General features: G+C 39.3%; 2 protein-coding genes and 1 long non-coding RNA gene across 3 annotated transcripts in view; 2 read left to right on the top strand and 1 right to left on the bottom strand.

Annotated features, from left to right (window-relative positions):
• The window catches only part of LOC138049540 (puromycin-sensitive aminopeptidase-like), a 34,739-nt gene extending 29,898 nt beyond the window's left edge, over window positions 1-4,841 (top strand). The window contains exons 22-24 of the mRNA XM_068895862.1: window positions 286-385; window positions 1,499-1,546; window positions 2,322-4,841. Of these exons, the coding sequence (XP_068751963.1) occupies window positions 286-385; window positions 1,499-1,546; window positions 2,322-2,459 (286 nt within the window). The 3' untranslated portion in view covers window positions 2,460-4,841. The remainder of the gene's footprint in view (window positions 1-285; window positions 386-1,498; window positions 1,547-2,321) is intronic.
• LOC138049539 (uncharacterized) lies at window positions 4,178-17,621 on the bottom strand. Its single transcript, XM_068895861.1, has 5 exons — window positions 17,457-17,621; window positions 12,662-12,913; window positions 10,987-11,089; window positions 8,208-8,308; window positions 4,178-5,973 (listed from the first exon to the last, which is right to left on the bottom strand). Exons 1-5 carry the CDS (start codon window positions 17,472-17,474, stop codon window positions 5,785-5,787), a joined length of 663 nt encoding a protein of 220 aa, XP_068751962.1. The 5' UTR covers window positions 17,475-17,621; the 3' UTR covers window positions 4,178-5,784.
• LOC138049542 (uncharacterized) overlaps window positions 13,746-25,000 on the top strand; it is a 66,621-nt gene continuing 55,366 nt past the window's right edge. The window contains exons 1-2 of the long non-coding RNA XR_011132398.1: window positions 13,746-13,950; window positions 15,883-16,078. This is a non-coding gene — a long non-coding RNA (uncharacterized lncRNA). The remainder of the gene's footprint in view (window positions 13,951-15,882; window positions 16,079-25,000) is intronic.

Below are 25,000 nucleotides of genomic sequence, written 5' to 3'. Positions count from 1 at the left end.
AAGGTCTATTCGTTCTTTATTCATCAGGGATGGCTGAGAGGTTATAGCACTCGCCTCCCACCTCTGGACTAGTGGCCCTATGTGGGTTAAGTTTGTTGTTGGTTCTTTAGGTATACTCTGCTCCGCGAGGTTTCTGTCCGGGTTCTCCGGTTTTCTCCTTCTCCTCAAAAACCAACATTTCTAAATTCCAATTCGATTGGATGCAGACCTCCCTGAAAACCACTTTCGTGTGATTGGAGCTTCCTGAGTAAATATCAAAGTTATTTTTTATCATTTATGTTATAGTTTAACTGGGCGTAAACTAGCGTGGCAGTTTGTTCAAGATCACTGGAACGAGTTGTACAACCGCTATGCCGGGGGACAGTTGTTCTCTAGACTCATTCAGGTAATGGACCCCTGACAGTCAATTATTTTACGTCAGTTGTGTGCTATGTTACCTGGCCTTGGAATGAAATTGAGACTGCAGGTGACCTAATGTTGACAGAAAACTCACAACATTTTTCTATGTGAACGCGCATTAATTATCATTAAAAGAGCATAATTGACATAAGAGACTTAGGTATTGGCAATGGTATTTTTTGGTAAGGATTATGTGAGTGTTAAAGTCGAGAAATTTAAGACACAAGGGTTTGGCTTTGGCAACCAGGTTGCCGCAATAAATGTATGCAACTGATACATGCATTCTTGTTATATACCTTGACTTTCACTCAACAAAACGAGCACTGTGATTGGATGATTCTTGTTCACGTGCCCCTGATCAAATTCAAATGTCTCGACTGGAATACAATTACGCAGTTGTTGCCCTCTCTGGATGTTTTGCTGCGATTGTTGAAGTTAAAGTCTAAATATAATGTAACAAAGCACTTAATGTCTGGTCCCTCGGGAAACTAGTTAGTTTGTTTTCCCTGGTGTGATGATGTTTCCCTCGGCTTCGTCTTCGAAGACTTCGAAGACGCAGTCGAGTCGAAGTCGACGAAGTCTTCGTCTTCCCGACTTCAAACATCAGGACTCGGGAAGACAAAACTAACTGTTTCCCTCGGGGCCATACATTAAGTGTGAAATTGGGAGGAGAATTTACATGCTGATCACTCATTTCACTGCCTGAGTTCAAGCTCTCTCGAGGCCGGGGTATTCAGAAATGGGCTTTCTTCCTAAATAAACTTTCTTCGGAGAATTCCTCGACATTTTTCGTGTAATCGCATGCTCCCGGGAAAGTTTTTTTTGTTCTCATATTTCCAATAAGATCAAGTAAGAACTCATTGGTCCGATTTTGACAACTCGACACCCGAGAAGCCACACGGGATACTTGGGGCGGAATGAAAATTTATGAGAGACCAGAGCAAGTTCTCTTTCCCATCTTTTCTCCCCCACCCCCTCGAGAGTTTAGGTGCACCTAAATTGAAAAATATGAGTCGATCGAACGATGGTAAACGGAGCAAAAAGTCCAATGAGCACGCAAATGAGCACTCTTCTCTCCCTGTTGTATTTCTACCTGCAGGTTACAACAAATTCCTTTGCAAGTGAAGAGAATATCAAGGAAATTCAGGTAAATGAAGTCATGGAAATGCTGTAGAGCGTGAGCGTACGACTTCTGCAACAGTATAGATCATACCCTACTCCCATAAACTGAGCTGCTGAAAGTTCTTCTTTCGTATACAAGTGTTTTTTAATGCAATTGCTTCGTTGCGGTTGTAAATTCAAATCATCGGTAATTTTGGCCTGCGACAGGCTACAGACAACTCGCGGCAAAAAACCACTGAACTATGATGGGGAATATGTTGAAGTTTGATGAAATACCTAGAGTTTTCTGGTTCCTAAAATGTGATATCTTCGTCGCGCAAAGTGAAGATACTATTTTCATCGTTCAAATGTGAAGAAGTTGATGTTGTCATGGTCACGGACTTGTCAGCCAATAATATTAGCGCATCTTGTTCACACGTTACACGCGAAGCGTGTGGCCTTTGGTGTCATTAATTAAATGTACATTTTAAAAAATCAGCAAAAAGTGGCTTCGAGATACGAAGACAGTGAAACTCTCGGTGGGTTTTTTCAGTAAAGGTGATCATTTTTTTCGGTGCTTTCAAAATGAGTAAAAAAAACTGGGATGTCTCAAAATTGGATTTTTATTATCTATATTATTCATGACAGTCAAAACGCCTGGAGAATAGAATGACAACCGGCACCATAACCATTAAACATCTATCGGTTCTTTCTCGTCATAGTCTCAGCTTGAATGCTTTGGGATATCGTTTATGGTAAATAGCTATGATTACATGCGTTCTAGAAGAACTAAATGAAATTTTTTTGATATGTCCTGCTAGGAATTCTTTTCTAAGCACGCTGTTCCAAACGCTGAGCGAACCGTACAACAATCACTGGAAAACATACGCCTGAATGTCGCGTGGCTATCACGTGATGCTGAAAAGGTGCGAGCCTGGCTAACAGTCAAAGGATGTTAAATGGATCAATGCCTTCACATGCGCGGTGAGCCAAAGGAGTTGTTCAATGACGATACATTTGTATTGTTTTATATCCATGGATCAAATAGTGTGCTGTTCAATCAATGGCAACTGGACCTCTGTGTGGCTGTTTGCCAAGCTGTTCAAAGTGGTTGTTTGGTATCAGGAGTTAATAATGATGATGATGATGATAATAAAATGCCTTGATTATGTTTAAACGCGGTCGAAAATTCATGAAATACCTTTTAGATTGTTTCTTGACATAAGGGTGTCTTTGAAATGCGGTAATATAACGCAATTTAGTATTTCCTCTGAAAGTGCCAATAACTTCAGTTTCTTTTTGATTTCTCCAACGCGGTCGAAAATTCATGAAATACCTTTTAGATGGTTTCGTGACGTAAGGGCGTCTTTCAAATGCAAGATGCCGATGACCATGCATGCGGGAAACGCGCGAGAGACCCCTTGTCGACTCACTTCGTTTTATAGTGTTGACTTCTGCTTTTACTAGTGATGGCTATAATGTAACGACGATAAAGATGATACGCCACTTCAAGTGGCTAGGGAAAAAAAGACAGCAGAAAAGGAAATTAGAGTCCCAGGTAGGAATCGAACCTTCTTCCACGCATGGTCTTCTTTTTCCATACGGCTAAATCGTTTTTTGTGGAAGACGAAGACCAAATATGAAGACTCTTCATTTTCCACATACCGGCCGTGCTATGTGGAAAACGAAGACCCGGTGGTAATACACCTGAAATTACTTATCGCTCAATCTAAGCTACGTCGTTGATAGTCCTCTGCCTGCTTTTACCTACTGCACCCTTCGCGTGCGCAATTAACTCGAACAGAGCTCAAACTAACCGTGAAAACAAGTCGCGGAGTATACTGTATTTTTCTCTTTTTTTTTTTTTTTTTTTTTCATGAGACTTGAGATTTGGTGATACCGTCAAGTTGTTAAACGTGCAGATCAAACACCAACGTTCAGTGGACTTCTTGGTGATATTGTTGTCCAAGAATTGTAAGGCCCATCCTAATGTCGGTTTGTGTCGTCATATACGACGCAGCTTTTTACGATGTCGAATTTAATTGGATCTTCACTCACGTGATCAGTAACTTTGTTTTTCCACCGAAACAAAAAAAAAGACGTCTGCATAATAATAGAGCTCAATTCCCGGAGAATTAGTTAGGAACAAGATCATGTCCGCGGTTCCATTGTTTAGGAAAACCAACATGGCCGCCGTGACGTCAGGTTAAAACACTCTATTCTTGGTTTGTATTCTCGTGATGAGACGGCCGTGTTGGTGAACAAAACAATAGAAAATGGCCCCTCAAGTTTTGTATAATAATAGAGTTAAATTCCCAAAAGACATTTTACTGCATTGTTCTGTGGAGCAACTTGGCTTCCGTGACGTCAGATGCTAACCATCAAAGGATACAGCTGTGTTGTGTTTCGGATTAGGCTCCACTGTTTCCGTTAGATATTCTTTGTAATGGCTGCATTCTGACAAGGTGAGTTTTGACAAAGATGGCTAATTTCTTCTTGGGCTGAACTAGTAAGTTAATTTTTCGAATTTGCTAGCCTGATGAATTTCCCCAACAAATAATCAGGAGAATATGTAAGGATCTGGCAGAGTTACAGTCTTTTTAATGAGACTGTGTTAAACGAAGGCGAAGCAAGTTTTGTAGAAAGAAACTTTTTAAACCAAGACTAAGAGCAAGGCAAATTTCTAAGTGCAATTTATTTTTCATATTTCTATCTATTTATTTATTTATTTTGACATAAAGACGTGGAATGGAAGTGCCCTCGATGGCTCTTTATAGTCAGATTATTAATTCCTTGTAGTCGCTTTCGCTATCCATTACCCTGAACTAAACTTTATCTTGTCATACTAACATCTCGTCACTTATTTGCCATGTAACATACACATTCATATTTCCTTTGAAAGTGCCAATAACATCAGTTTCTTTTTGATTTCTCACTTCAATGTACACAACTGCATTTCTCTCAACCAATGTCAACCGAGTAATTTTCCACGTTTTGGCACACGATTGGCCTTAGACTTTGCTTAACTTAACTGTGCAACGAACCTAGAATTTATCCGTTCTGTCCTTTTGATCAGCGGAGTAATGTACCGAATAAATGAGGATTTCAAAATTGCTGAAAAGTTTACGCTTTGTTCTAATTGTCAGGTGTTATTACGTCATGTGTAGATGTAATTGAGAAAGAAAAAACTTCTGTTACAGCCACGTTTTGTCCTGCATGCTTGAGAATTAAAGAAGCGTTCTCCATGTCCTCTCCCTTGCTTCAGATCCCTTCGAACACGCCAAAAACCAAGAAACGTTCCTTCGACACTGGTGTCACTGATCCCGTTTTTCTGCCTCTTTAAATGTTTTAAAATCTATTTCAAAAATACTTTTAATTTTATCTGAGATAAATTATGCGAAAGGTAAGGGTAGAAAATTTAGTGTTAAAATTAATTCATATCTGGTTCTCTTGTTTTATGGTAATCTCGATTTCGCTTTTGAAAGCAGTTTTCACTACATTGGAAATGACGTTTTCGTTGACGTTGCTGTCGCGGTTGATTATACCTTGAAATACTTAAAAATTATCCATTTAAAATAGGGAAGGTATCTGTTTACAACCATTACTTTTGTTATTAAAATGTGCCAACCACAGAAGCGAAAGACCCTTTGTTTCCACAGCCAGTGACTCTCTCTGGTTGGCACATTCATGGCAATAGGTTACGTCAACGATATCTTCGCTATACGTAAATAAATGTTTAGGCATTAAATCTAAATAAGTTTTGCTAAACCGCACAAATGAAAGGATTGGTTTCTGAAGGAACTGTGGTGCTGCGTCGGTAGAGAGTAGAACACGAAAACTGGAGTACCACGAGAAAGATTTGTGAGGTGAGGTCTTGAGCGTTAGCCTTTCGGCCTTGCGGATTCGCTCAGCTTACAAATCTTTACCGTGACTTCGTTGCTTGATGTAATGTTTAAAAGACGAGCGGCAGTGTTTAATCGGGTTTTAAAACACGAGGCGTAGCTGGAGGACGTAAACTACAGGTTGCAGGTTTCAGGTTTAAAATGCACGGGGAACATATATTAGCATACAAGAAAACTAAGTTGAGTCTCGTGACGATTCTTTATATGAAGAATTCTAATGAGGGAGTGTTTAGTTTGAAGCTCATGCACATGACGTTTTATCGATGTTTTGATAGGCTGTTAGGCTCATAAATTACAAAACCAAATTTTCGCGTTTACTGAACCCTAATCTGTTTGAAGGCGTATATCGAATCCGATTTTTACGTACATACTTTCGGTTTACTTAACACGTTTTACCCAGTCGAAGTTTGAACTTTGACGTATCGCTAACATTCCCCGCTCGTACAGTATGACTGTCTGGGGATATGTCCAGGAAAAACCTTCCCGTGGGAGCCTTGCGATACAAGTATATATGCGGTACGTCTGTTTGATCCATCATATGACGTATGGCCGTATCTGGTGTTTGGTTTCGCTGAAAGAAAGGAATTAAGAATCATTCAAACAAATACTTATCATATCTCTCAGTACGCACACTGTGATTGGCCAGTTTAGCGGGGCCGCATTCTACAATAGGTTTTCACGTGACGTCATCACCGCCATGTTGCTGGACGACAACGAAAGAAATCTCATTAGGTTCTTTTGTTCGTCCACCAAAAGTCGCACATTTCTCTATTGTTATTGGTGTCCCTAGAGGTTGGTTGAAAACGTCCTATACGGCTGCCGGCCTTTGTGTCAAAACGACACGTCACAATATTCAAGGTGGCGGCGCCTGCGAAAGTTGAATACAAAAATAAGCGAATCTGAAATCCGTTTACTTTATTTCGGATACAAACTTCTTCTTTGAAAAAAATCAAACAAATTTGATTGTTAGAATTAGTTGAAAATTATTTTTTTGCAGGGAATTTAACAACTTGTGACTGATACAGCTTAGGTACTCGCTGAAAATGACGAAATTTATATTCAACGGCAATAGGGACAAAATAATTTTCTTCTTTTCTTCAGATTTTGGAACCGCCTTCCCTTAACACCTGATTTGCAAAATTTTGAGCTTTGATTTTCATCAAAAGGCTGTTTATTTTGAATGTAAGGTTTGGATTTCACGGTCCTCCATTACTCACGTTCAAAACTGACCGATTGGACCTCAGAGGGTTGGATCTAGGGAAAAGTGACGTCATTTACTCACTAGCTTAAACGCCACTTATTACATATGCAAAACACGGGTTGAAAAACCTGAAAGCCCGAAACTCCCGTGTTGCATATTAATTCAGCCGCGTACACACGCATTGCATTCTTAAACCAGTGAGTCTTTGACGTCATTTTCCCCTCGACCCAGCTCTCTCAAGATTCTAACGTTAGTAATGGCGGACCAATAAATAACAAAATTCCAGTTAAAATAAACAGGTGTCTTTTTTAAATCAGAACTTAAAACTTGGGTCACTTACTGTTTAGTTAACATAGTTTTGAAATTCAAAGAAAAAGAATTATTTTTTAGTCGTAGTAGCACTTTAAGATGATCTACGACACCGACGTCGATGAAAACGTCACTTAAAATATAACTTTTCAATATCGTAAGTCCTTCGCGATTATTCCTCTAGTTCAAGTCGTACAGTGTGGACAAGGTTTCCTGAAAATAAATTTACTTATTTAAGTTACTCGCGGTTTCAGAGTAAAATAGAGAATGAAAGATTCACATTTGTACGCTCGCGTTGTCGCCAAAACGTCAAATTTGGTGATTTCGCGTCGTTGTTGTGCAGAGTGCGGCAAGAATATTTGCTAAAATGCGCGCCGCACGTGCAGCACGTGCAGCACGATCACTTTTCCTCTTTTAACCAATGATATTGTTGTTTCGTGGCGTTCTCGTTGACGACCGCTTCCTAGATCTTAAAGTCCCTGTTATTAGCATAAGTATGGCTTCCCTAGCTATAGGACGTTTTCAACCAATCTCTAGAGACACCAATAACAATAGAGAAACGTACGACTTCTGGACGAACAAAAGACGCTAACGAGAGATCTTTTGTTTTCGTCCACCAACATGGCGGCGATGACGTCACGTGAAAACCATCTGTAGGCTTCGGAATGGTCGATTGTCCAATTAACTGCGAGGATCATTTCTCTCTTTCGTCTGTAGCCCGCACTTCAAAGCGCTTTCTACGTTAGATTCGAAAACTCTTTCCGGTTGTGATCTTTGAACCGGAAAGACCATGGTCCCGTTTTTCGAAAGTCCCGAAGAAACTTTTCGGCCACGAAACTGCCAACCGCTTGTTTTGGAAAGCCGATTTTTTAACATGTTTTTAAGGTAACCAAAAGAAAAATGACTGAAGTTTGACGACTTAAATCCTCCGCGTTCTTGAGATACAAAGAGAATTGTGACACCCGAAAATGGCCCGTATAGTTTCGGGACTTTCGAGAAACAGGCCCCAGGACCATTTTTTCAAAGCCCGATTTAGCTGATCCTGGACTGATGAGTGGAAACGTAGCTTGGAAACGTTTCTTTCAGTTTATTTTACCGATCAAAAATATTTCCACAAGATTCTTAGCCTTCAATTATTTTAGTTAGACTTTTTGTTTTGCTTCAGCATAAAATCAGATTGATACAGGCTTATTTTGACGGGCAAAACGCAAAAGTGTTCACTTAATCGGCATTTGAAAAACTAGGCCCTGTGAGTGTAGGTTACCGTTGGCCTCTTGTTATCTTTCGAGTCTTACCGACATGTAGACGGTTCCTGTATCATCAATGGCAAGGAAATAACCAGAGGCTGCATTCTTGATAAAGGGAACTCCTTTTTTCTTCCCATATCGAAATATTCCTAGCATAGCCAAAGAAAAAGAGATCAGTTTTTACTCACAACAGCGCCTCGGACGAAGTAGACTTCTAACTTCTTTGCGTGTTTCGAGTGCCTGCTATCAATAAGATAGGATAAGATAAGTAATTTGGCCCTTTTTGGGTGAAAATTACTTGAAATATATTATTAGGGCGGACTTTAAGAAACTTCGGTGGCACCCTGCGAGCAGAGCCTTTCTAAAACTCATCAGAGTTTTAGAAGCTAAGAGGCTGTGCAGAAATCGTGTCAAGTTTTTTTTAAGTCGTCGCAGCCCAAGCTTCTGGGCTAGTCGCTCCAGTCAAACCGGTTTAGGCAGCGCGCGCATAATATCTTTTGACAAGGCGAAGGTCAAAATCGAGCCTTCATTACGGTCTAGAAGTGCCCTCGAGACTTGGCCTGGGTTCGAAACTGTCTCCAAACAACGGTTTGCGCATACTCCATAAGACTTTACACGATTTCTGCAAAGTCCTTTCTTTCTTCTCGAGTTAAGAAAGGCTCTTCTGGCTGCGTGCCACGGTGGCTACGGCAACGAAAAGGTCACTTCAAAATATAACTTTGAGCTATCTTAAGAATTTCACGACTATTCCATCTTGTTTACGTTGTACAATAAGGGCGAAGTATCCTATAACTGAATTGGCAAGGGCAGATTTGATGTAAAGAGTGAATGAAAGATTCACTGTTGTATGGCCACGTTGTTGTCAAAACCTCAAATTTAGTCATTTCAAGTTGTTGTTTTGACGAGTACGGGGGAAGAAATGCACGAAATGCGTGCCACACGTGCAGCACGTTCATTTTTCGTCTTTTAACCAGAACTGTTTTACTGCTTTTTGACGTTGTCGTTGCAGTAGCCGTCGTCGTTTCTTTAACTTGTGTAATGTGGCGTTATCATTTCAAGCCCAGCACCTAATTGGTGAGGTTTTGTGAAACTAAACTTCGCAGTCATGAGAATAGCAGATAAAAATAATCTTCGTAGCGTGGACGCGATCTAAAAATAAAATTCAAATGATCACCATGGGACACAGAGATTCGCTCTCTTAAGCCCTGGCCAAACGAGAGCCACAGTTGAAACTCTCACTCTCGATTGGCCTGGAACTCTCGTCCACTCTCGGCAACTCTCATCGACTTTTGAGAGCTCTCATCGAGTTTAAACCTGCTCAATTTTTTCATGAGAAGTTGGCGAGAGTTTTGTCTCGTTTGGCCGCGCACGAGAGTTTCAGCGAGAGTTTTGCGGTCAGCAGTTACTGTTTTTTTCCAGCGGGTTCAGATAAAAAGGGAAAAAGCTCTTGAATATGGCGTAGGATTCGGGAACCAAGGACAACGCCAAGGCTGAATATACCGACTGGCTAATCGCCATATTTATGTCAGCAAGGGTTTAACCAGGGTGGTTCCCAGCTCTATATTCTGTTTGCGCGTGAAACTCTCGACAAACTGTCGTCAAGTCTCGCTCTCGTTTGGCTAACTCTCGATCACTGTCATCGACTCCTCTCAGCTCATCAACTCTCGTTCTCGTTTGGTCTGGGCTCTACCTTATATTATCTTGCTGCTATTTACAATTTGCCATAAATTTCGAGTTAGAGCGCTGCTCAGTATTGTAACGGAACTGGGGACTAACTCGGAGAAGTAAAATAAATGTGCATTCAAAACAGTGGACTATAACCGCAGACCCAATACAGCCAAGATTGAATTAGATAAGAGCGTTTCTTTATCAATCTGCGCTCTTGCCCCAGCTCAGACACTTTACGCGCGAAAACAAACAAAAGGGCCGCGACTTTAACCAATCAGGAGAAGCCATGTCACGCGTGACTGCTTCTGCCATGTTTATTTCAGGGACATGGCGAATAATTTTGCGGGGACGGGTATTTTAAAAATATTTGTGACTGTGTTGCGGAACCCACCCGTGCCATAAGACTACTCTTAGTCTAATTCACTCTTGATACAGCTGAGTTCTCTACCTATCCACTCTGATTATAGGGGCGGGTCACGGCAGTGACGATGTTTTTGTAGTTTTACCAGTAGACTTTTTCCGAGTTCATGTCTGCGTCCTCCTTAAAGCGAGTCTAATTGCGAAGTTTTTGTGATGATAATTAGTTCTACTTTACATATGAATGAAACTAGTTTTCATAAAAAAATACTTCGCACTTAGACTCGCTTTGAGGTAGACATAACTCGAAAATGGCCTATTACTCGCTCCCATTCGCTATGCAACTGAACGTTAACCCAGAACTGAATTTTTCATTCTAAACACAAATGAATTGTTCTTAGGCATACATAATTTACGTTAAAAACAACAGAGATGAACTTTGAAAACTGTTAGGCTGAACAGTTTTCGAAAACCGCAATTACAATTTGTAGGGAAGATATCGTTGGTGTCACCTATTGTCATTAATGTGCCAACCAGAGCATCATTGGCTGTCAAAACAAACGGTTTTTTGTTGCTCTGGTTGGTACATTTGAATAACGAAAGCAATGTTTGTAAACAGATATCGTCCCTATTTTAATCTTCTATTTTGCCCATCCCTACCTCCTTTCGTAATTTACTGTTCTATTCAAACCTTCCTTCTATGTTTAATGTAATTATTTTTACATTTCTCCTGATTTGGCTGCCTGTTCTTTGTCGCTGAAGTGGGGTAAATTGCGTGACATTGATAACACCGATAGCTTACCCTTTGAATTGCAGGTTGATATGTCCTTCGTCCCGGTAACAGTGTGATCAGGCCTTTCGATCAGAAAATACCCCGCCCTATTTCTGTATGCTGCGGAGGCTACCTGGGAAGTAATAATGATGAACGTAGTTCAGTGTAAGATTAGCTGAGGACCCGCTAGAGCTGTCAACAACAGGGTCATGGCGGTGTCAAGCTGTTTCAAGTAGGACCTGCTACCTTGCTTTGATGCCGACGCAACCCGGCAAAATGAAAGCATATTTACAACGACGTTTACAACTCCGAAAGCACAGTTTATCTTGTGAAATCAAATCAATTTAAGATCGACCAATCATTTAGCTGAGCCCAATTCGATGCTAGCCGGGAGGTCGCGTTAACAACGCTTAAAAGGGCCTTTTTATTCACTTTTGTGTTCCCTTCCAGAGCGGTCTAAAATTCTCAGTATTGAGCGACATTCCTAAATGGTAAATTTAAATGTCAAGTGTAACGTAGTACAACTTGCTCTAGTGTTACACTGGTGTTAGGAGCAGCTAGGAAAACACGTCGTAACAACGGTGTCAAGCGCTTGTGGGACCTCAGTCATTATAATGTTGGCGGCGGTGATGAGGATGACGATTGTGATAATGATAATGACGACGACGATGCCGGGTGAAAAAAGGAACCTGCGCATGCGCAAAACCATGTCTCTGGGCAGGTGAAGCCATGAACAGCTAATTGAAGTCGTCTTAGGCCCGATTTACACGGTACGATTTTTGTCGCATGCGACAACGGCTTACGACAGGCCCACGACATGATTTACGATTGTTGTGTACGTCAGAAAAAATGTCGTAGCCTTTTAAAACGCTGCGACAATCGTAAGTCATGTCGTAGGCCTGTCGTGAGCTTGTCGCATGCGACAAAATCGTATCGTGTAAATCGGCCCTTAGTATAATAATTATAGTCGCTGCTAATCGCCGTCGCAAAGTACAGCAACGACGCAGCTCAACAAGGTCGAACCGAAAGCATACAATGGCGCCTCTGGCAGCCGCTATACGGTCCATGTGTGACCTTGGAGCACAGCTTACAGCCAGCTGGAATCGGCTATATGCTGGTTTTTGCAGAGGGGGGAAAACCGGAGAACCCGGAGAAAAACCATCGAAGCAGAGAAGAGAACCAACACAAACTCAACCCACCTATGGCGTCTTGGCCTCTAGCAAGCCCGAGTAGAATAATTGTTTCATTAAAAACTCCAGGATCAAGAGCTCTTCCATGTTGATTTCTGGCTCGGTCAATTCCGATCCAAAAAGGCTTTTGTCGGCCATTTTTTCTCAGAGCTGCAAAAATGTTTTCAGCTCGCTTTTTTGCTGTCGCGTTCCTTGACCATATTAGGTACAGCAGGTATATGAACTGATAGCCCATGTCCGGCGAGCCAATGAAAATGCTGGAAATCTGATATCCGTAGTTGAGTTTTAATAAATACATTTATGCATTTTCCTTTTTTGTAAGGCAAGAGTTGCCTATCCAACCCCCCTAATCGTGTATGGGATCTTCGCGTACGGAAAATTAAATTTTTTTCGTTAAGCACCTTTAACAATGACGTTTGTATGGCAATTTTCAAAGGAAGAGAATGCTCGATGAGATGAATTTGTGGCTTTCTCTAAAGTTGGAGTATCTATCGACGCCTTTAGTTAATACTTACAGAGTTGGGAGTTCTCTTGTTGTTTATAATAGAATGGTATTCATAGTCCTCATCCTCATCATCTTCATCAAAATCCAGGTCATTCATGTCATATTCATCTGTGAACCCTCCAGATTCGTCTGATAAAGGAAACCGACCAATGGGAAAGCCTCGAAAATCATCGATTTCACTTTCGGAATCCGATAATTGTCGATTCGGATGACTGGTCACGTGTTCAAAAGCGCAGGAAAGAACGACCAGGAGGAAGAGACTCTAAAGTGAAAAAAAACATCAATCAATCAGTCTGGTTACTTGGCATTTGAAAAATAAGACAACATAGGAATAGCCCTATATGAAGGAATGCTGAAGCTGAAGCTGAACGTAGAACAATATAGGGAGCTTAAGCACGCGCGTTTTTGAGACGCGGACGGCAACCGCAAGTGAGCTGCTTCCCTTTTTACCTTGTCTTGACACTACTACATTTACATTCCTAAGTATCTTTTCTCCATCAGAGATGATTAGAATAAAAATCTTGGGAGACACCACCGTCCCGGCACGTGAAATGTTCTCTTCTGGTTGCCGTCCGTGTCTCAAAAATGCGCTTGCTTAAGCTCCCTATTGACAATCGATTATGTACGGACATAAAAATCTAATCGCCTTACCCTTAAAAAAGCGATTTCTTTTGTCATAAACACATACACTTTACCCAGTACGTAACAATCTTTGGCCCGTTTCTCGAAAGTCCCGAGACTTTTCGGCCCTTTTCCACTTGTTACAATTCCCTCTATATCTTAAGAACGGTGAGATTTTAAAGTTGAGTATCATTTTGCTTCTTGTCAGTTATCTTGAAGACATGATAAAATTCCAGTTTATCAAAACAAGTGAAATGGCACCGAAGTTCCCGGATGAGCGCTCGCGCCCTCTTTTCCCGCCAGTTAGTTTTTATATTTCTCAGCTGTGATTCTTATGAAAAAAAAGGCGGCTTCTTAATTAGCTTTTCGTCACGGTTCCTGATATGAAATTAGTCGCCTGTTCAAAAGAAAATTAGCAAAAACTAAACGATATAATCTTGAAATTTTCAAGAAGTTCCTGAAAAGCAATAAACCAGCGAAGTGAGAAGTGGAACCACTGCAGTCATATTCGAAGTTGTGTTAAAGATCGTTTGCTTTTAGTAAGCTTATATCTATTTCATCCATGTGTTAAAAAGAAAAATTACCTCCTCAGGGCTTCGCTTGAAGACATACTGTTTGAAGTTTGACATAGAAGCAAATTAAAAGATCTTTTCTTTAATACGAGATGATGGTTCAAAGGTAAGCTTCGACAAATTTTTGAAATGTCCCACACACATATATTGGTTTTGTACACTTAAATTGTGGATTTTATGCTATGTTTGGGTGTATTTAAACAGCGCTGCACCGAAATTAACCACTGTTTGGGAATCTTCAGCTTAAAATGTTTAGTTAGATCCAAGCTAATTAAAGGACTCCACAAGTGTGCGCCGAATTTATTACATAGCTCATTTTTTTCTCTTCGAAGATGCTACCTGGTCTTTTTCTTGTACAAATTGAAACTTGTTAAGCCTTTACAACAATCGAAAGGAATGGAATTTTTTCATGATATGGAAAGTAAAGGGAACACTTTATAGGAAACTTTAATACTTCGAAAATCAAACTGAGGCGCGATCTTAGGCCCCAGATGTTGTTACGGGTGGGTAACCAAATTATTTTGAATTGCAATGTTTCGGTGAACTTAGTTACTTATTTATATGAACACAATGCAAGGTCCCAGTGACTCCTGGGTAGGTCCAGTCCTTTGCGAGGCCAGAGCTACCGGACAAAATTTTAATTGATGGTGACTGAACACAGTTTTACACACTTATACTTCCATTCCTGCCATGTTTACGCATTTTTTTTGCGTGGAATCTCAGACTTGGATACTGACGAGTGCTACCACGAAGGTTTATATTTTTGACGCATCTAGATTAAAACAATGCCTAAAGGATGCTTATTCCTCATTTATGCAAAATTTACTCTTTAGTTTTTTTGCAGCATTTGCGAACATAAAATAATAGAAATTTCACATGGAATTTCTCATAATTCGCTGATAGAGGTTTTTTTAGTTTCTTCAAGCTTTTATCTGTTTATTTTTTGATTTTTTGAATAAACGACTCGTTTGTGGTCGGAAATATTTTAATTCCAAATTTCTGCAAGATCTAATGACGGGTTTGCAAGAAATTTGGTAAAACAGCCTAACAAGTGTTGGTCTCAAATTTTTGAAGGAATACGCATGCCCAGCATTTATTTTCTCTTGAAAAGCACCATGGCGTTTACAGAATGGAAGAGAATTTAAACCGCATTTCTCAGACCATCGCGAGAAGGAGAAAAAAGTTCTCGCCAAAGGCGCCATAAAGTGTTTGCTTTCTTGTTTTTTGTTTTTTTTCCAAATCTGTGCCGGCCTTTAAAGAATACCGATGACCGCTGGAATCCTGTGTTCAGCCACCTTAAAATGAACGAGCACAGAGGACTGAAACTAAACGCATATTTTGCCGCTTTAGCAGCTACTGAATGAATAAGATAAAGGAAGATAGTGCTTCCCACTGAAAAAGTCACTTTCCCTGGGAAAATTCGATTGGTCTTGGTAGCGTTTATGATATTATGCTTAAGGGTTTAATTTAACAGCGGGCTCAGAGCAGATCAACGGTATTTTTAGCTCTTGTTTCTTGAGAATCGAAACGAGAAACCAACCAGACGATTTTCCATTGTCACGAAGTCTTTTACTTTGTGTTCTAAAAATACATCATTCAGGGATACATCTAGGAACAGATGGAAAACCCCTACTGATTGGTTCCGACTGTTTCATGGTACACTACGTGCGCAACGTAATAAACCATAAAAATTAGTGACAACTGAGGAAGCATGAAACTGAGAAAGCGTCAAACCTAAGTCATTCCTCAGCAGGAGTCGTAAAGGTTTTCTTATCCAATACTAACAACGAGATTTTTTTAAAAATACCATTACCCCCCTATTTTTAGCAGCCAATCTAATCTGGCCGGGTTGAAGTTTAAGCACGTGTCGGCACAAGCCACTACGTAAAGTTTGAAATCGCTTTTTTTTGTTACCGCCCTTTTCTGATGTCGATTGTAAGAACGCGGTATTTTTTTAATTCAGATGTTCCAATTGATATAGCTTTTGCAATTGAGTATCACCTCCCTTTTTTGTTCTCTTCTGTCATATTCTTTCTAGCCTGCTCTGAACGAAACAAGGCCTGGATTTTGAAATAGCGACTGGCATTGTCATATATTTCTCCTTGCGGAGAAAGATGTACACTTGGGATCAGCGCGGCGTTTGAGCTGAGATGTGATTGCCTACAAACATATTTATCAATCCGTTTGGTATTCCAGTTGTACAGGATGATAAAATGGGTGACTTCAAGATGTGGGTAGGAGTCCATAAAGAATAAATAGCAATTGCTTAGATTAATTTGTGTGTTTTCTACATGTAGCTTATGCCATTTATTTAATAACAGATAAAAAAACCCTGCTGATTGGTATGCCGAATTGTATTTGCAAGCACATCTGCTCTAGGCATACTGTTCCAAAGAGAATTAAATCTAGTAAAAAAGAATACTTACATGCCTTTAAATTTGCAAATATGTACATAAATTTACAGGGGCAATTTGATCAGGGGCAATTTGATCGAGAATAGAATAAATGAATAACAAGTCGAAACTGAACTGTTGTTTGTAGTTTTGTTCAAGTTTGCCAAAGAGTTTTGTACAAGTTTGCTAAAGAGTCTCAGGTTTCTTCCTAACCTGAGCTACCCAACCCAGAGACAGTGTCATAGTTGTCACTACAGAATAACTAGAATAATCAGAACTAACAAACCCGGCAGAAACGCGTTGAATTTGTAAAAAAAGACTCTTTTTTCATAAGGAGACCAACAGGTGGAGTATATTCAACACGTGACCTTACCGATTACTTGAATGTCGTTAATGACTTGAACAACTTTTCTGAGAGATAACTATCAGTATAATTCATACGCATTAAAATGAGCTGGATCGTAAGCGATTTATTTATTATATTCCATTCGAAGTCCCGGGACCCTTTGAGAATGGTGTCAGTTTTTTCCCAACCAAGTACCTACTAAAAGGGCTCAGATCAAGAAGTTATTGTAGTCAAACGCTCTTAAGATAGTCAAATTAAATGGTGAGTTAAATTCGAAGTTTCGATCATTAAATAATTATTCTAAACCTGAGGGGAAGTGGTTTGTCCGTTTACGTCTTGATATTAATGTTTCCTGTAATTAGAAAGTCAGAAGGAAGAAAAAGAGGCATTTTATTCTTCGTTTTGACGCTTATGCAGCAATTTATTGTTTTAACGTGTCGAAAAAGACTTTTCCTCTGTGCGCAACTTTCAAAATATCCGGACTTTCATCGTCAAGCAGACTTAGAAGAAAAATGTTTTTGTTCCGGGTCTAAACCTGTGTTATGTTCATTAGCAAGCAGATCATATGAAGCCAGCATAGGAAAGGGATTTTTTTTTCTGACTGAAAGCCTTTGGGACGGCTTCTAGGATAAAAGCTAAGTAAATGCCATACCAAAAGACACGTGCTTTTTAGTAAGCTTAGAATGACTATAACTGTAAAAAGTCATTCACATAAATTATCGCCAAGTAAAAAATGAAATCCATTGATAAGCTAAGCGTGTCTTTTTTATCCGCCTCTGTGAAAGCTAAATTCATCCTGAAGCTTGTTTTAACTGAGAAAATTATGAAGGTACATAGCAGGTTTAGGTTCAAAGACTGAACAGTATCACTCACCAATTTTGCAGCGTTCATTTCAGCTAGATTGTGAGGTGTAAGCGTGCTTGCAGATCAGAGTTTACTTCTTAGGTGCACAAGTTGCGAGATTACACTTTAATGAAGAATCTCCTTTTAAAGCATGGTTTTATACGAGGGGCTTACGCGAGCATAGATGCAGGTGTGTGTGTATTATTCCGGCTTCCAAATATCTTTCAAGTAGCGTGGTATACCCGTAAAAGGCGAGTACTTATCAGCTGTCAAGTTTTATTAATTTTAACTTCCTCTATATCCGATTACCAGAAATAAGGCAATCTGAATACGCATGGATATCTTTTAGATTACAGAATTTCATTTTTCACGTATGTAGTACCACAGTTACACCATGTCGAATTCTCGGGCTGTACAAGTCACACACCCTGTTTACCACTTCCGCACAACAAAGGATGTTCAATTTCGTTGCAAATTTACTTAACTGAATTACCAGTATTGTTGTTTTAGTCGTAAATGAGTGGGTTTTGACGTTACAATGTGAAGTGAATTTTTGATGAAGACGTTAATACTATAATGAATGAAGAGAATTGACAAGACAAGCGAATGTAAAGCCGAGCACACTTCTTTTCAAAGACAGACTAAGTTTTATGTTATGCTATAATTACAAAATTTTCTATAATACCTGAGAAGTATGGTCTTAAAACAAATCTTGGTTGCGTTTAAATATCTTAAAACTAATATTTAAGTAATAATTCACTGGCGACGCCAACTGGAGTGTGATCATGAGAAAGCAATGCAAAACAAGGTAGAGCGTTCTACAACTAGTTCGAAGACGATGACTAAATGAATTTGTGGTTAACATAGGAATTGACAGAGTGAGAAACTAGAAAATTTTGCGAGGCGTATAATTTTTGGGCATTTTTTTCCCATTACGGTACAGCTGTGACCACCTCAGCCAAAATATAATGCTGTGATATTAGAATAACAAATCAACCTCTGACCGCATCTCACTCGCTATTAGTCTAAGTTGGTTTTTGAAATGAACCTTAAGTGTGAGTAGTGAACATCACCCAACCCCTTAATCCTTCATTCCCACGGTCGAGCGTTCATTCTTTCAAATAGTACCATTGATTTCTTGGTTGGGTAGTCATGAGAATTTGGGCTTATATCAAGATGACACCTCTCGAGCTGATAATAATCTTTATTCTCAATGCCTTTCTGACTGACATTTCATTGAAATTGTGAGGAGAATTTACGCACTCCCGAGAGTCAAAAGGTTAAAGATTTGCATTTCCGTTCTGCCTGTTTCATGAAATCGAAAGAGTGCTGGCCATTTGAACGAGAGCTCTTGAGAGTTCGTTTACAGATTCGGTTTGCTTTGTTTTTTTGAAGCAACCATATATGGAATTTTTACGTTGGTAAAAGTTACATCAAGTTTCATGGAAGTTCGAAACTCCTTACAATGTCGCGGGTAAAGCGAAAGCGCGCTAAATTTGCATCTGGTTTTCACTAGGATTTTTTCAGTCTTTTACCTAAACTACAAGATGGTCTTTCCCTTAAATCTGCCGCTAGCCATTCACCAAGAGTAGATTGTTCAAATAGGAAGTTGAGGGTGTTTACTCCATATTGCTCAACGCATTCTTATTTCTCAAATATAATATCCATCGAGTTGCTGTTACTCTTGCTGTTTATTTTTACTCTATATATAAAACTTGTTCCATCTCGCGTGTGTCAAAAGCAAGACATTTAAAAGGAGCCTTTTAGGCTCTCCATTCAATTGCGTATTTGCTGTAATACATCTTCTTTCTATAAATAAAGAAACGTAATCATTTTTCTTGAATGCAACATTTAGGCTATTGTTGCGCATCGATAACAGATACCATCCTGATTTTTTTGAAGATTTTAAGCGCTGGTTTGATTTGATTCGGTTTAAGGAGTAACCCTTACCTTTTACCTTAAGGCCGCATTACTGTGAGAACGTGAGAATGCGATAATTCGCTTTTAATTACCTTTTTTTGTATATAACCTGTTTTATCATATAATTTCATATTCCAAAGTATTACATTGCGTTCTAAAGAAGTCGCCATTAGGCAAATTGTCTTTGATTTTGTTTTGTTTTTTTAGCGTAGTGCTGAAGACAGAAGAACTTGAGCCCGGGAAGGGGCTTGTAGGGACTGATGATTAATTAATCGAGTACCTGAGACTCAACTCTTGAAATTTGAAATTTCTTGTAACTCATTTTTCCGTTTACTAAGATCTCTTCATAAAGAGAAACAACTATGGTTTCTATACAACGACTTGACTACTTGTGTTCTTAGTTTAACTCCATCTCTTACTCTTGAACTTACACTTATTCGAAGGTATAAAAGCTTGGAGCAACTAACAGTGGATTCTAAGCCAGAGCGATTAGCAAAAACGATTCTTAGCTTTTACGCCATCTATCCGTTTCAGTTATGTAAACATTTCCGCTGGATATTGGCTGATTTAGTTTTGCGTATACCATTTTCGGGGAATAATTAAACTTGCGTGAGATCAGTTCGTACTCAGAATCATTTAAAATTACTTCTCGATAGAGTCGAGCTTGAACCAGGTCGATGTTGAACCAGGTCTTTTATTCATTCATATTAGTCTACGATCACATTGATAAGCAATAATTACCCGTTTTTATATGGCAGCGATCCGATCTTTATAGCCACGTTTTCTTCCAAGACCGCAATAAATAATTTTCACCTGTTGATGTTATCGAGCAATTTTCTCTTGGTTCTTTTGTCTTTAATGCGTACTCTTAGGCTATGATATGGCACGTTTTCTATATTGCAGGAGAAGGAAATTCTTGATGATGGTTTGTCATAAACTGAAATAACAGTGACGATATTGTAATATTAAAATGATTCTCTGGAATCTTCCTTTCAAAACCCTTCGCCAAGCAGTCGATATAGTCAAAATTGATTATTAATGTTTTTTTTTCTACTTATCTTTTTGGAGTTGAAAAATATGAACGCTAGATTTGACGCTGGTAGACCAGAAAGCATGAAATTTTGCGCGCTTGCTAAGCAACAAGTTTTAAAATTTGGCTCATTAACACGTGATCTTATCGGCTCGTGGCCTCACAACAAAAAGAAGCAGTGTTTCAGGCAGAGATAGTCAAAGAAACAATGTTAAATAAATCGATAAACCAATACTCGTCAAATTTTCAAGGAATTTGACAACAGTCGTTTATCTTTGAATAATTGAAAAAAATGTTTGCCAAGGTCTGGCGCAAATGGCTGGTTTGGAGCTTCTTCCGTGCCTTCTCCCAATCGTGCATGAAATGTGTCCGTGCGAGAACGGAGCTTTTCGCTTTCGCTTTTCGCTGCATTTTTGTTGAAGTTCAATATCTTACACACCCACCATCCCTTTATCAGTACGGTGGCGTTATCTTTTAGTCTGCCTTCTATCCGCGAGGGCGTCTGAGTTTTTTAATGTATGACGAGTCTTTCCAGTTTTGGTTTCGCTGAAAGTGCACTTTTCCGTTGTACCTGCCTTCAGTTGGCGGCAAGAGGAAGCTCGAGTTTAGCATTATTTTAGAGATATTGGATTTAAATAGGAACGCATGATTCAACACCAGCGAAGACTAAAATATGATTTGCTCGATCATGGTTCTTTTGCGATTACAAAGTATATGATTTTGTTCGTGTAGAATGCGCAATATCCTACAACTATATTGGAGAAAAGACGTTGAAGTAAATAAAGGAAATGAAAGGTTTAGTGCTGCGTACTCACGTTGCTGTTTTGAAGAGGAAGAAAAAGAAATGCACTAAATCGCATGGCGCAAGTAAAGCATAATATTTTACGCCTAGATTAAACCTGATGTTTCGTAGCGTTGCCATCGTTCAAGCAACCACGGCGGGCTATGGCAGCGGCAACGTCACAAAGCAAGAATATTATTGGGTAAAAAGGTTGCTTCTCGTGCGGGACGCATTTTAGTACATTTCTTCGCCGTATTTGTGCGAAACAATAGCGTGAAACGAAAAATAAGTTTTTGACAACAACGTGAGTATACAACTGCAGCAATGAACCGTTCATTCTCTATCTTTACTAAAAAATCGTTCGGACCACTCCAGTTATAAGATATTTCGTGAATGTTTACAACGTGAAATAGATAGATAGATAGATAGATAGATAGATAGATAGATAGATAGATAGATAGATAGATAGATAGATAGATAGATAGATAGATAGATAGATAGATAGATAGATAGATAGATAGATAGATAGATAGATAGATAGATAGATAGATAGATAGATAGATAGATAGATAGATAGATAGATAGATAGATAGATAGATAGATAGATAGACGGTTTGGAGCAGGGATGGCGCAGTGGTGAGAGCACTTGCCTCCCTCCAATGTGGCCCGAGTTCCATTCCCAAACTTCGTGTCACATGTGGGTTGAGTTTGTTGGCTCTCTTCTCTGCTCCGAGGGGTTTTTTCTCCGTGTATACTCCGGGTTTCCCCTCTCCTCAAAAATCAACCTACGATTGGGTATGACTTATTATTATTATTATTATTATTATTATTATTATTATTATTATTATTATTATTATTATTATTATTATTATTATTATTATTACAGTTCTGTGATATAATCCACTTCTGACAGTTGGTTAGCACTTTAGTAACATCTTTCTTGTGGGCTAAATCAGAGAGTTCTTTCTTTAGGGTGGTGTTGAAATCTCCCAGGAAGTTAAGCACTATATTGGTTTGCTTGATCTCGTAGTCGGGATAGAGTTTTCGGAGACCCAGTCTTAAATCCAGATACTTTCTCTTCTTATAATCGTTCCTATCGTTGATCTGTCCGATATTACATACAGTTCCTTCCACTAGGATGATAACCTTGTTCTTCTTATCAAAGATCGTCATGTCTGGTTTGTTTGCTCCATTCTCTGGCGCCTTATCTATATATATAGGCGTGTCCCAGAGAATTAAAGCTTCGTCGTTTTCCGTACTTGCTTTCGGGATCGCTTGTTTATTGCATGCTTTGGAGTCGTCGTTTTCCATGTCGGAGTCTTCGTGTTCCATTATTATTATTATTATTTATTATTATTATTATTATTATTATTATTATTATTATTATTATTATTATTATTATTATTAGAGTGGTTTTCAATTGAGTGTCGAAAGTAATAAGATAATTACTTTGGTTTTGCATTACTTCACTCAGTGATTGGTTCAAAGTTTTCTCGACACTTTTTTCAACCAATCAGAAATGAAACCAAAACCAATAGTAGGTCGCGCGTGCACATTTTCCCGCGCTTTGTGTCGGCTACGTGCAATTACTTCGAGTTTTGATTGGTTTACTGGATTGCCTCCGTCCTTTTTGATTGGTCAAAGTAATTACTTTGGTTTTGGTTTTACGACACTCATTTGAAAACCGCTCTATTATTATTATTATTATTATTATTATTATTATTATTATTATTATTATTATTATTATCACAATTCATCATCATCATCATTATTATTACTGTTGTTGTTTTTATTAAGGCCACTGAAACAAAGCAAAACAATGGCTCTGTGTGTACATTTTAAATCTTTGTACATTTCTTGCCCGTTCCCTGTAATTCTGCATCGTAAAATGACCAAATTTCTTGTTGTATGGAAAAAATGGCAAATTTCGATTTTCTTTCTTAGTTTCAACACCGTTCTCTGAACAGTTCGGCTAGTTTGTTGAAGTTAAATGAACTCGGACAGTGCCGTACGGCCTTCGTACGGGATGAAGTTGAACTCGCGCAGTTGACCAGGGACCCGTTTCTTTCCCGAAGACTTTTCGGGCCCGAAAAGCCATTTGTGAAACTGACAGCCGCTTGTTTAAAGCCGATCTTTTAACACGTTTTCAAGGTAACAAAAAGAAAAATGGCTGTGAAGTTTGACGACTTGAATCTTCTCCGTTGTTGAGATACAAAGGGAATTGTGACACCCGAAAATGACCCCAGCTCCTAACGGGCTTGATAGCTCAGTTGGTAAAGTAAGGGCAGCGCAATGGCATGGTCATGGTTCCGAATCGCGTATCCCGTATCCCGTATCCCGTATCCTGTTCTTGCCTGGATGTTTTCGGACTTCCTCTGTAACTGCTTAATTTGTCAACTAACTGCGATGATCTTTCCAGTTTGTCATTTTAAAAAAGTGAATCTGCAATTTAAATGAGGTTTTCACTGAAGTCGCCCTTGCAGAGCAGGCGTAGCGCAATTCACTGGTCTTTGACAGCCAGAGGTCGCAAGTTTGATTGTCAGCGACTTTTGTGTAGCTGTAGCTTTGAATCCCTGTAAATGATGTGTGCCACTGTCAGAGGGGAGGGGGATCAGGTACACACCGTCGGCCTCGTAGCTGAAGGAACTTCCAACGACTTTACCTTTACCTTTAGACCTTAGGTGTCGTCCTCACTAGCGACGCTAGCACAAGGACGAGCAACAGTGGCAAACTCAGAAATCGTTTAAATTAATCTTATGGGAAGTGGACCCTCTTTTTTATGGGCGACGGCGCCCAGCTTTTGGAACGGTCAGTTCTTACTCACGTCATTCTCGACTTCGTTTTTAACAGAAAAAGTAACTGAATTGGAATCCTGGCAAAGATTAGATTCCCGTAGGGCTGGTTTTGAACACCACTGTGACCAACGTGGCGTCTTGTGAAAGCGAAGGGTCATTGCGTTTTTTTTTACTCACGTGACCAAAGGCCATATTGATTTTTATAGAAATAAAAAATTTGCATAAAATTATGTTCGATTTCCAGAGGATTAGTGTAGTGTACAAACATGGCGTGTGTGACGTCGGTTAATTGGGTCCCGTGGCGCCCAAGCGAAACCCGCAAATGAGCATTAAATCCAATGCCATTCACACTTTAACCTTCAAGGGGGGGATTTATCTCTTGCCTTCGTTTCATTGACCTCTTACAAAATTGAATTCCGAAGCCAAAAAATTCGTTTGAGAATGTTTTGTAATAATAATTTTCATTCTGTGCTTCTCGGAGCCATGCTTAAAATTGACGACAGCGAAGAGAATGAGGGAGTGGTTGAAGAAAGGTTAGATTAGTGGATTGCCAGCGGTTCACCAGACCGACATGTAACAGTAATCTTGTCATGAATCATGGATCCAGGACACATCGTATAAAATTTAATAAGCAATTGGTTGCTCACCTTTGTCACACAATGTCTTCCGGTAGAATATCGAGCTTTATGACAAATCATAGTTGATCTAGTTTAGTAAAACAAATACAGATTCTTAAACAGCTGTTTCGTTCCCTCTGGTTGTGAAATCATTTTGTTGCATTAGAGGCTATAACTAAATATTAGCAGTTCTTTTTGCCTTTATTCGAAACAATTTCTTTTTAACACGAACAAAAAAAGGGTTATCCACTAAAAGTCAGATGAATTTGGGTGTTTTTCGACCAAATCAAATGCGTTGATCATGGCGGGAATGTTGATGCGAGAACCTTTCGCAATGATTATCAGAAATGATGAATTACCTAAGAAAGGCTGTGGACTTTTCAGGAAAGAAAGAAGGAAGCACCTTTTCAATAAAGTCATAAGTACAATAT

This window comes from Montipora capricornis, chromosome 5 (genome assembly GCF_036669925.1).
Source record: "Montipora capricornis isolate CH-2021 chromosome 5, ASM3666992v2, whole genome shotgun sequence".
NCBI lineage: Eukaryota > Metazoa > Cnidaria > Anthozoa > Scleractinia > Acroporidae > Montipora > Montipora capricornis.
Note: the sequence above shows the minus strand (reverse complement) of the source record. Positions and strands in the feature narration are given on the sequence as shown.

Bases quoted from the DNA above. Each gene is read 5' to 3' on its own strand.
- LOC138049539 (XM_068895861.1), bottom strand. The intron at 8,309-10,986 runs GTAAGCTATCGG...TGGCTATGCTAG, and splicing joins ATCAACCTGCAATTCAAAGG to GAATATTTCGATATGGGAAG. The intron at 5,974-8,207 runs GTAAGACTCGAA...CCTTTCTTTCAG, and splicing joins CAGGAACCGTCTACATGTCG to CGAAACCAAACACCAGATAC.